An 11,062-nucleotide genomic window follows, 5' to 3' on the forward strand; every position below is an offset into this window, starting at 1 on the left:
TGTCCCCTAAGTGCCTTCTTACAACTGAGAGAAGATGGCAAAAGTGAAGGAAGCCACGGCTTGCCCATGTCATCTTGGTTATATAAGACTCGGCACCCTAAAGAGAAAGACTCCCCTGGTGGCTTCAAAGAGAAAATGGCCGTGCTTTGCACTGCCTATGGAGGGACAGGGGTCCGCCAGCAGCTTCCAGGAGCTGAGTAAGGCCCCCAGCTCGCAGCAGAAGGACAGAGACCCCTACACACCCAGCTTAGGGAGAGAGGCCCCTGTGGACACGTGGCCCCTCCGGGGGTTATCCTCCAGGGGACATTCTTCTGATGGGGACATCCTCTGGGGGGATTTCTCTTGGGGGACAGAAATACTCCTGGAAGAGGGGATTCTCTGCGGGACAGGCATCCTCCGGGGAGAGAATCCTGCTGGGAGGTCATCGTCGGGAAGACATCCTTCCGAGGTACCCGGCTCATCTTGCGGGGAGACCGTCCTCTGGGGGTCGGGCAGGCTCTGGGGACATTTTCGGGAGGGAGGATCCCCTAGGGCGGGCATCCTTGCGAGACGGGGTGGGGCGAATCCTCCCGGGTGGGCATCGCGGGGTGGGGGTGGGCGTTCTGCGAGCTGCATCCTCCCGGGCGGACGTTGGGGGATTCTCGGGGGAGGGAGGGGCGCGGGGGCGGGCGTCCCGGGGAGGGAGGGGCGTTGCGCGCGGACGTGGGCGGGGCCTGGGCCGCTCCCGCCCCGCCCCCGCCCCGCCCCCGCCCCGCCCCCCGCGCGTCCTCCGCTTTCGGTTTCGCTTCCGCCTCCAGCGCGAGCCCCGCCGCCGCCGAGCATGGACGACCCCGACTGCGACTCCACCTGGGAGGAGGACGAGGAGGATGCGGAGGACGCGGAGGACGAGGACTGCGAGGACGGCGAGGCCGCCGGCGCGAGGGACGCGGACGCAGGGGACGGGGACGACGACGAGGACGAGGAATCGGAGGAGCCGCGGGCGGCGCGGCCCAGCTCGCTCCAGGTGCGGCCCCGCGGCGCGGAAGAGGCCTGGGGTCCCCGGCGCCCCCCGCCCGGCTGCGTGGACGGGAGACCCTCCCCTCTCCCGGGCGGAGACACCCGGAGCCTCCTGGAGCTCCCGCAGCCCCGGGGACCCCACCCCAGACCCGCCGACCCCCAGCCCCAGGGCCTGGCGGGGAAGTGCGGGGGCCGCGCGTGGGTGACAGCGGCGCTGAGCCTCCCGGGCCCCATCGTGTGTGGGCGCCGTTTCCCCCGGGGGTGCCTCGGGCGCGTCCCGCCTCCAGCCGCCGTGGCCGCCCCCGATGGAACCCCTCCCGCCTCGGGCCCGCGCCTCGGTCTCCTGGCGGCTCCTGCGCAGGCCCCGCGGCCTGGGCCTGGGGCTGGGGCTGGGGCTGGGGCTGGGGCTGGGGCTGGGGCTGGAGCACGGGCCGGGTCTGGCCGCGGAGGCTTCGCTTCTGCACCTGCGGGAGCCCGGGGCGGGCTGACGGGGCCTCCGCTTGTTACTTTTGTTACCGCCGGGCGCCTGTCATCGCCGGGGTTACTTTTGTTGCCGCGCTGGGAACGCCACGCTGTCGCAGTCCGGCCCCCTGTCGGGGAGCTGGGATTTATTTGGGAGCGTCCTTCCAGCTGAGCTGCCGGGGTTGTGGAGGGCCGGGAAGTGTCTGGAACTCCGCGCCGTAGGCTCCGCGTGGATTCTCCCCTTGGCACCCGGCACTGTTTGCTTTTGCCGCCTGGCCATGGTGGAGTGGGCAGTGAGAGGGCACGGAGGGGCTCGGCCCTGTCGCCGGGAGGACAGCGGCCAGGCAGGCTGGGCAGGGGGGTGGGGTCTGGCTCTGTCCCACAGGACGGTGTGACCCCTGGGTGGGCTCTGACGGGCTTTCCTCACGAGTTCCTCGGGCCACTCTCCTGAAGCGGTGCTCAGAGGCCCTGACAATCCTGCCAGGCGCCTGTGACCCCTGAGCGCTTCCCTCCGCCTGCTGCTGTGGTTTCTGTCCACAAGCCCCTCCCCTTCCCCTTCGGACCCCTCAGGCCTCCCCAGCTGCTTGCACTGGACCCTGGCGGGACTGTTTCACGTTTTCCTGGGCAGTGTCATGTATGCACCTGTGGGCTGACTGTGTGGCCACATCCAGTCAGGACCCAGCTTCCAGAACTGACCCAGGGAGGCTCCCGCTGGCCCCAGGAAGGAGAAGTAGAAACTGATGGCCAGGCGGGGTGAGAGAACCACACCAGCGGCCCTGTTGAGAAATCAGCCCGAGAGGCCGGTGGCAGTGGCTCAGGCCTGTAATCCCAGCACTTTTGGAGGCCGGGGCAGTCGGATCACCAGAAGTCAGGAGTCCAAGATTAGCCTGGCCAACATGGTGAAACTGTGTCTCTACTAAAAATACAAAATTAGCTAGGCGTGGTGATGGGCACCTGTAATCCCAGCTACTCGAGAGGTTGAAGCAGGAGAATCGCTTAAACCTGGGAGGTGGAGGTTGCAGTGAGTGGAGATTGCCTGGGAGGTGGAGGTTGCAGTGAGTGGAGATCTCCTGGGAGGTGGAGGTTGCAGTGAGTGGAGATTGCATGAAGCTCCATCTCGGGGGGGAAAAAATAAGAAAGAAAGATCAGGCAGAGAGGCAACGCCAGGTCCCAGCTGGAGCTCAGCGGGGAGCCAGGGGGATACAGTGGCTGACCGGTCCTCCCAACCCCCCTTCTAGCACTCCCCCAGGATCCTGGGTCCCAATTGTTGCCCTGGACAAATACGCCCATTCCTGCCCTACCCACTGAGCGGGGCTCAGCCCCAGGCCCCCCACCCTCATCACAAGGTCAGGGCTGTGTCCCAGCATCCTCATCACTAGGTACTTCCGGCCCTTTGCTCAGCCTCATGATGCTTGGCCTGCAGAGATGGGGGCTGAAGGGCTTGGGGCATCAAGGGAACCTGACATCTTGCTGAGAAGCCATCACCAGACAGGGCTGGAGGCTGGAGACTCAGGGCCTGACCTCACCGTGGCCAGTGAGGCGTGGGGTTGAGCAGGGAAGGGGCATTCATTCATTAGACCCTGCCAGAAACACCTGGGTCACCTCCTGAGGCTACAGGTGGTAAGGCCACTGCCCCCAAGAACACAGCCTGTTGACTTTAGAGTACAAAGCAGGGGGAGTCTCTAGGGGCACAGAACAGAGGCTAAAGCCAGGATGGGGGTGGCCAGCAGGCCTAGGAGGAGGAGAGGGTCAGGGCCACACCCCAGGGGAGGTGCATGTCAGCCAGGGGCCACCCTAAGGTGGAAGCCAGGAGTCCCAAAGGGGCCTAGAGAAGGAGCAGGCCCCCACCTGGCTACCGCAGCCCTCTCTGGTTCTGTGCAGGGTATTGGGATGCGTTACTGAGGCCCAAGTCTGCCCCACTGGGAACCCCCAAAAAAGAGTCAGGGCGGGAGAATGAGAGGGAGGAGCCATGAAGCCCCCGCCCTTTAAAGACAGCTCTTTGGCAGCTGGCCCAGGCCCTTCAGCCCTCTCCACGGTGGGGGCTCACTTGAGGATCTCCCATGGGGGTCCTAATCCCATCTCTTTTCTTCCCAGTCCAGAATGACAGGGTCCCGAAACTGGCGAGCCACGAGGGACATGTGTAGGTACCGGCACAACTACCCGGTACGTACCTGCCCCGGGACACAGAACCCTCCCGCCAGCTGCTCTTCTCAGGCAGAATGTCCCGGGTTCTGCTGGAAGGCCGGCCTGGCTTGCTGCGCCAGGGCCACAGTTCTGGGCAGGACCCTGCCTGGGGCACAGCCTGGTGTAGATTCAGAGCGCTGCCCTTCCCCTCTCATGGGAGACCGGGGGCGTCTCCCTACTTTTCTGAGCTTCAGCACACCGTCGCCTTGCAAACGTGGCCATAGTGCCAGCCTCGTGATGCACACGTGTGGGGTCCGTGATACTGCCCACACGGCACTCCACCCCTATGCCAGCCCTGTCTCCTGTAGGTTGTCCTCAGCCATTACCCTCCACACCCCTGAATCACGGAAACCCCTGTGCTGCCTTCAGGGTGCTGAGGAGGGGACCTGCCAGGCCTGGCCTGGCTGGCGAGATGGGGAAGGGGGGTCCCTGAGGCTTGGAGGCAGCTGCTGTCCTCTGGCCCCCACCTGCAGAGTGAGGAGCCAGGCGGGCTCTTGGGGTCTTGGGCCAGCCTGGAGGTTTGCAGATGTGCCTCCCCGAAAGGCACGGAGGGCCCCAGGGCAGCTTGTGTCTGATGGATCCCTGCTGTCCCCTTTCTCTGGGTCTTCAGGATCTGGTGGAACGAGACTGCAATGGGGACACGCCAAACCTGAGTTTCTACAGAAATGAGATCCGCTTCCTGCCCAACGGTGGGTGCCTCACAACCACTGGCAGCTGGCATTTCCATCCTTGCCTGGCAGGGGTGGTCCACTGGGGCCTGGTTTGGGGTGTACCCCGCGATTACCAGGGCCACAGCTTTCAAATAGCCCCACAGTGCCCCCTGGAGGCGGCCAGAGGGACTCCAGGATCCCCAGCTTGGGATCTCCGCAGTGGTGTTTGGGTCGGGGTGGGCTAACTCTGTAAAGAGCCAGAGACTGAATATCTGCAGCTTCTCAGGCCACACGGTCTCTATCAAAACTACTGAACTCCTCCACGACCTCATGAAAGCCACATGTAAACCAACGAGCTAAGGATAGTTTTTATATTTTTAAATGGTTGGAAAAAATTAAAGTAGAGGCCGGGCCTGGTGGCTCACGCTTGTAATCCCAGCACTTTGGGAGGCCAAGGCGGGTGGATCACAAAGTCATGAGTTCAAAACCAGCCTGGCCAATATGGTGAAACCCCGTCTCTACTAAAAATACAAAAAAAATTAGCCAGGTGTGGTAGTGTGCGCCTGTAGTCCCAGCTACTCAGGAGGCTGAGGCAGGAGAATCGCTTGAACTTGGGAGGTGGCGGTTGCAGTGAGCCGAGATCACGCCAGTGCCCTCCAGCCTGGGCAACAGAATGAGACTGTGTCTCAAAAAAAAAAAAAATAGTGTTGTATTACTTTGATATTATAAGAAATTAAAATTTTAGTGTCAGTAAAGCTTCACGGGCACATGCCCACACCTGTTTATGCATGTGCCAGGGCTGCAACGTGAAACAGAGACTGGGTGGCTGCACAAAATACTATCAGGCCCCCATCTCAGGAGACTGTGCCTGCCTGCCACATCATGGGGTTGGGTTCAGCTGGGGGCTGTTTGAGGACAGATTTCTGTGGCCGATAGGCCACGCTTTTGCAGGAGGCACTGAGGCCCCCTCCTGTACAGACAGGTCCTGGTCGAGGACCACTGGTTCCCCTAGAGGGACCTTCGAGGCTCTCACTCGGGTTTGCCGCCAGCCAGCAACAAGGGTCCAGTTCACAGATGGCAGCAGGGCAAGGGCTGTGCATCGGAGGAGGGATGGGCAGCCCCGCTGAGCTTAGCACCCTGAAGAGCCTCAGGAGACAAGGGCGAGGAATAGCTTGGGGAAGCTGCTGGCAGCACTCTCTCCTTATGTCCCCCACCCACACCCCATCCTCCTGAGCACGGGCAGCGTGGCTGCCACAGCTGACTTGTCCCTATGGGGCTCCCAGGCTGTTTCATTGAGGACATTCTTCAGAACTGGACGGACAACTATGACCTCCTTGAGGACAATCACTCCTACATCCAGTGGTGAGTTGGAGACGATGGGAGGATGGGGGTTTGGTGAGGCCACAGAGGGAGGGCCCTCCCAGGCAGGAGCCCTCCCCACGCTGCTTCCTGGCATGGACCGAGCACTCCCTGTCCTTCCTGGAAGCTGGTGTCCACATTACACGGGTGGACATTACTGGACGTGCAAGGGCCGCTGAGGGAAGGCTCAGGTCTGTCCCCAATCTGGGGGCTCGGTGACTAGGGAGACAGGAAGAGCTGCACACAAGCTCCCTGAAACAGGAGAAGGGGGCAGCCTTAGTGCCAGGAGGCCTCAGTGAGCCTCGAGGGGCGGCCCCCGTGTCCGACTCAGCTGGGCCAGGGTCGTGGCGTAGTGCTGGGGTGAGACTCGTGGCAGGCGTCTTGGGGACCCACAGTGTGGCCCCGGAAACACAGTATGCCCTGCCTTGGGGACAGCTCGCTGGGCGTCCACAGGGAGCCTCTGCTGGTGTGTGACGTGTCACGAGTGACAACACAAGAGGGAAGAGTGAGGAGTAGAAAGGAAGGCCCTGGTCCACCCGGGCTGGATGGCTGCAGGGCCCCTCGCTGTCTGAGTCATCTCCCTAGTCCTGCTGAGCACGCAGGCTGTGGCTCATGCACCACACACCTCCTGTCCTGGGCCCTCGCACGCTCAGCTGAGCTCTCCCACCCTCGCTCCTCCACCTAGCCACTCCCTCCTGGAGTGAGAGGACTGGAGCTGCCCCGGGCTACACAGCAAGCACGTGCCCAAGGGCTGGAAGCAGCTCTCCTCACCCCTTGCCTGGGCATCTCTTCTCCTGCAGGCTGTTTCCTCTGCGAGAACCGGGAGTGAACTGGCATGCCAAGCCCCTCACGCTCAGGGAGGTCAAGGTGAGCCAGGCCTTGGCTGTGACTGGAGGGGAAGATGGAGAGGCCTAGGCAAACCACGCCTCTGCAGAGACGGGGTCACCTCTGACAGTAGGCATTTAGTGCCCCCTCAGGGGTCCCTTGGAAGGCAGAAGGGCCGAAAGAGCTTCCAGTATGATGAGCTTGCCCCTCCAGTGGTCCTCACCCCACCAGGCATCTAGAGAAACTCAATTTCCAAGGCTGTTTGTCCCCATGCGGGAGTCTGGGGCTGAGCCCCTGAGAGACCTTCAGTGGCGGAACCTGCCTGTCTCACAACTGGTGTAGGCTGGAATGGGGTCACCCAAGTGTGGAAGCTGCCCCTGAGGGATGCAGGGACTTAGAGAGCTGAGGGACCCCTCCTGGCGCTTTCCCATGGCCGGCAACTTCCTCTTGGGGGAGGGCAGCAGCCTCAGGCCCTGGCGAGAGCTCGGAGCAGCTCAGAGGAGAGATGAAGGCATGAGTGTGTCTCTTGTCACTTTACCCTAAAAGTCTGAGTCCAGGCTAGGCGCTGTGGCTCACGTTTGTATTCCAGCACTTTGGGAGGCTGAGGCGGGTGGATCACCTGAGATCAGGAGTTTGAGACCAGCCTAGCCAACGTGACAAAACCCCTTTTCTACTAGAAATAGAAAAAAATTAGCCAGGCGTGGTGGCAGGCACCTGTAATCCCAGCTACTCAGGAGGCAGAGGTTGCAGTGACTGAGGTCGCCCATTGCACTCCAGCCTGGGCAACAGAGCAAGACTCTGTCTCTAAATAAATGTCTGTCTGTCTGTCTAGTCCAGGCCTCTGAGTGAGTCGGGACCCACGGCCACCCCCACATGCCTGGGAACCGGGACTTCAGGGATGGTGCCTGAGCTCTCCAAGGGGGTCTTTTCCAGGTGTTTAAAAGCTCCCGGGAGATCCAGGAGCGGCTTGTCCGGGCCTACGAGCTCATGCTGGGCTTCTACGGGATCCGGCTGGAGGACCGAGGCACGGGCACGGTGGGCCGAGCACAGAACTACCAGAAGCGCTTCCAGAACCTGAACTGGTGAGGCCAGGCTGCTCCCGCCCACCCCCACCCCTGGCACAGAACAGGGGGCCACATCAGGTTTCGGGCAGGTCACAGAGCGCTGCTGCAGACGAAGAACTCCAGGGCCATTTGGGCAATGGACCAAGGCCCTGAGCCCCCTCCTTGCCGCCTGTAGAGCCGGGCGGTCCCTCCCCGATAGGGTTGGTGAGAAGGTAAAGAATGCTGTTCCTGCACCCAGGAGGTGGCAGTCCGCATAGAGAAGCAAGCAGGGGTGATGGAGAACCTGCAGGCGGTACAGCCAGCTCTCACAGGGTGTTCGAGGCCCCTGTACCCTGGAGGGGCCCCTTGTGGCTCTCATCCAGCCAGCTCCTCCCCACCAGGGGGACTCGGGGTACAGCCACTCTCTAGGTGATGTGTCAGCATGCCCCCAACCCCCATGTGTCTAGGGCCCACAGGACATTTTCACAGGGATGGCGTGAGTCCTCCCCTGGGCCCAGGGAGGCAACTGAAGAGAGAGACTGAATCGTGGGCCAGGGTGGGGAGACTTCGTGGAGCTGGGTGGGAGGGCAGAGGCCAGGGCAGGGTGCAGCCCAGCAGGAGGGGCCCCGGCCATTGACCTCTGCTGACCCGGACCTCCCGCAGGCGCAGCCACAACAACCTCCGCATCACACGCATCCTCAAGTCGCTGGGTGAGCTGGGTCTCGAGCACTTCCAGGCGCCGCTGGTCCGCTTCTTCCTGGAGGAGACGCTGGTGCGGCGGGAGCTGCCAGGTGTGCGGCAGAGTGCCCTCGACTACTTCATGTTCGCTGTGCGCTGCCGACACCAGCGCCGCCAGCTGGTGCACTTCGCCTGGGAGCACTTCCGGCCCCGCTGCAAGTTCGTCTGGGGGCCCCAAGACAAGCTGCGGAGGTTCAAGCCCGGCTCTCTGCCCCGTCCGCTCAAGGGCTCCAGGAAGGTGGAGGAGGAAGGAAGCCCCAGGGACCCCGACCACGAGGCCAGCACCCAGGGTCGGACCTGTGGGCCAGAGCATAGCAAGCGTGGGGGCAGGGTGGACGAGGGGCCCCAGCCACGGAATGTGGAGCCCCAGGATGTGGGACCCCTGGAGAGGAGCCAGTGGGATGAGGCAGGGGGCCACGGGGAAGATGGGCCGGAGTCCCTAAGCCCCAAAGAGAGCAAGAAGAGGAAGCTCGAGCTGAGCCGGCGGGAGCAGCCGCCCACAGAGCCCAGCCCTCAGAGTGCCTCAGAGGTGGAGAAGATCGCTCTGAACTTGGAGGGGTGCGCCCTCAGCCAGGGCAGCCTCAGGACGGGGACCCAGGAAGTGGGCGGTCAGGACCCTGGGGAGGCAGTGCAGCCCTGCCGCCAACCCCTGGGGGCCAGGGTGGCCGACAAGGTGAGGAAGCGGAGGAAGGTGGATGAGGGTGCTGGGGACAGTGCTGCGGTGGCCAGTGGTGGTGCCCAGACCTTGGGCCTTGCCGGGTCCCCTGCCCCATCGGGGCACCCCAAGGCTGGACACAGTGAGAACGGGGTTGAGGACACAGAAGGTCGAACAGGGCCCAAAGAAGGTACCCCTGGGAGCCCATCGGAGACCCCAGGCCCCAGCCTGGCAGGACCTGCAGGGGACGAGCCAGCCACGGCAGGGGAGGCAGCAGAGGTGCAGGACGCAGAGGTGGAGCCTTCTGCCAAATCTGGGAAGCCTTAAGGAAAGGAGTGCCCGTCGGCGTCTTGGCCCTCCTGGCCCTGCTGCAGGGGCCGGGGCCTCCGGAGCTGCTGCGGGCTCCCCTCAGGCTCTGCTCGTGACCCGTGACCCATGACCCGCAGTGCTGGCCTCCTGTGGGGCCACTATAGCAGCCACCAGAAGCTGCGAGGCCCTCAGGGAAGGCCAAGGCCTGCAGAAGCCTCCTGGCCTGGCTGTGTCTTCCCCACCCAGCTCCCCCTGCACCCCTGTCTTTGTAAATTGATCCTTCTGGTGGGGGCGGTGGGCAGGGCTGCTTTTCTTAGTCTGGTGCCAAGCAAGGCCTTTTCTGAATAAACTCGTTTGACTTTGAGTCTTTGGTATGGGCCGGGGTCCTGTTGTGTGGCTGGTAGGGCTGGTGTCACAGCTGATGTCCCACCAGGCTCCAGTGGCCTGGCCCGGCTACCGCCTCACATTGCTCCACCAGGTGCCTGTGGGGGCAGAGTAGTGGCACAGCCCTCCCTACACACCCACTTGGCCACACAGTGCACACAGGCATGCACAGGTGGGCAGGCTGCAGCCTCTCAGAGCCTCTGAAGGTGGAACCGAGGTCCCTCAGCAGGCTTTTGCCACCTGTTCAAGATGAGTCTGGGGATTCCCCTGGGGTTGACTGGGGCAATGCTTGTGCATGGTGGGGTCTGGACCAGGCCTTGCTGCCTGCTGTGATCCGGGACGTGCTGCTGTGCCTTGGGCAGGCTTGGCAGTACTCTCAGGTCTGGTGGAGCCAGGTGCGCCCCCAGGGCAGTCCCTCCCTGCAGTCTGCCCTTGTCACCCTGGGCCAGGACCCCCCCCTTCCCGGTTCACCTACATTTCTACATCAGCAGGGTAAGGGGTTTTTTGTAGGGCCTCAGAGGAGGGGCCGGACACTTGTCTTTGCTCAATGAAGGGCAGGGCAGAGCCGGGGCACCCCTCGGTGGGAGGGTTAAAGCTGTAGACCCTGGTACCACTTCAGGGAAAATGCCCAGCTCCCATCTGGTGGCACCGGATACACAAGCTGGAAGTCACTGGGAGGAGACACCCCAGGTTCAATAATCCCCCAGAGCTGGGTGGGGAAGCTGTGGGACCCCTGGTGCCTCAAGTGTGGCTCAGTGAGAGAATTCCTGCCATGGAGGGAAACTGAGGCAGTGAGCTGGACATAGGGCTAGAAATGCAGTCACTGGGGCAGCGCTCAGCAGATCCAGCATCCCCAGTTCAGGCTGTTGTGGGGCTGGAGTCGGTGGAAATCAGTGCCTGAAGTGAGGAGCCTGTTGGAGCAGCCCTGGGGGCTGATGCCTGGCGGTGGGCACCTGGGGACAGCAGGCAGTGCTGGCCAGCCAACCAGGGCTTCAGGGAGAGTGATGACCCACAACAGGCGGGCAGCAGGAGGCTCTGCCCCACTCAGAGGTGAGCTGGGGGAGGCTGAGCTCTGACAGTGCTCACCCTCTGCCTAGGATCTGCCTGGAGCTGGGGGTGGTTTTTTGAGGGGCTTGAAGGTGGTTCGGGGGGGGACACCAAGCAGGTGTCCCAGGCATGAGGTGGCTCCCCTGGCCTGAGGTGAAGGCCAGCTGTGTTTTGTCTGATTTGGGTCAGACAGCAATCCTTGCTGACTGCATGCTGGGCATCGTGGGGACAGGCAAAGTGGGGTGTGGGGCCAGGGACCAGGGGAGAGCCACTGATGAGGGGGCTGGCCACAGGGTCATCTTGCCAGGTGGAACTGGTAGGGAGGACTTATTCTGTCCACCAGACCCTGGGCTTGGGGTGGGACTGCTGCTAGGGCCCCTAAGACCCCCTGCTGTCTGGGCTGACCTGCT

The 11,062-nt window shown here is 62.9% G+C and overlaps 1 protein-coding gene across 2 annotated transcripts; it reads left to right on the forward strand.

The window, feature by feature from the left end:
* Window positions 1-429: 429 nt before the first annotated feature.
* Window positions 430-9,585, forward strand: OGFR (opioid growth factor receptor). Of its 2 annotated transcripts, XM_054468036.2 has the most exons (8): window positions 430-448; window positions 798-1,003; window positions 3,553-3,621; window positions 4,253-4,331; window positions 5,576-5,654; window positions 6,452-6,518; window positions 7,410-7,558; window positions 8,183-9,585. In XM_054468036.2, exons 2-8 carry the CDS (start codon window positions 821-823, stop codon window positions 9,237-9,239), a joined length of 1,683 nt encoding a protein of 560 aa, XP_054324011.1. In that variant the 5' UTR covers window positions 430-448; window positions 798-820; the 3' UTR covers window positions 9,240-9,585. The 2 variants fall into 2 exon arrangements, with proteins under 2 accessions (XP_054324011.1, XP_054324012.1); XM_054468037.2 differs by lacking the exon at window positions 430-448 and having other exon boundaries at window positions 767-1,003; window positions 3,558-3,621.
* Window positions 9,586-11,062: the final 1,477 nt, after the last annotated feature.

The sequence above is a fragment of the Pongo pygmaeus genome, chromosome 21 (genome assembly GCF_028885625.2).
Source record: "Pongo pygmaeus isolate AG05252 chromosome 21, NHGRI_mPonPyg2-v2.0_pri, whole genome shotgun sequence".
Taxonomy (NCBI): domain Eukaryota; kingdom Metazoa; phylum Chordata; class Mammalia; order Primates; family Hominidae; genus Pongo; species Pongo pygmaeus.

Bases quoted from the DNA above. Each gene is read 5' to 3' on its own strand.
- OGFR (XM_054468036.2), top strand. From the start codon at position 821: ATGGACGACCCCGACTGCGACTCCACCTGGGAGGAGGACGAGGAGGAT. The intron at 1,004-3,552 runs GTGCGGCCCCGC...TTTTCTTCCCAG, and splicing joins CGCGGCCCAGCTCGCTCCAG to TCCAGAATGACAGGGTCCCG. The intron at 6,519-7,409 runs GTGAGCCAGGCC...GGTCTTTTCCAG, and splicing joins TCACGCTCAGGGAGGTCAAG to GTGTTTAAAAGCTCCCGGGA.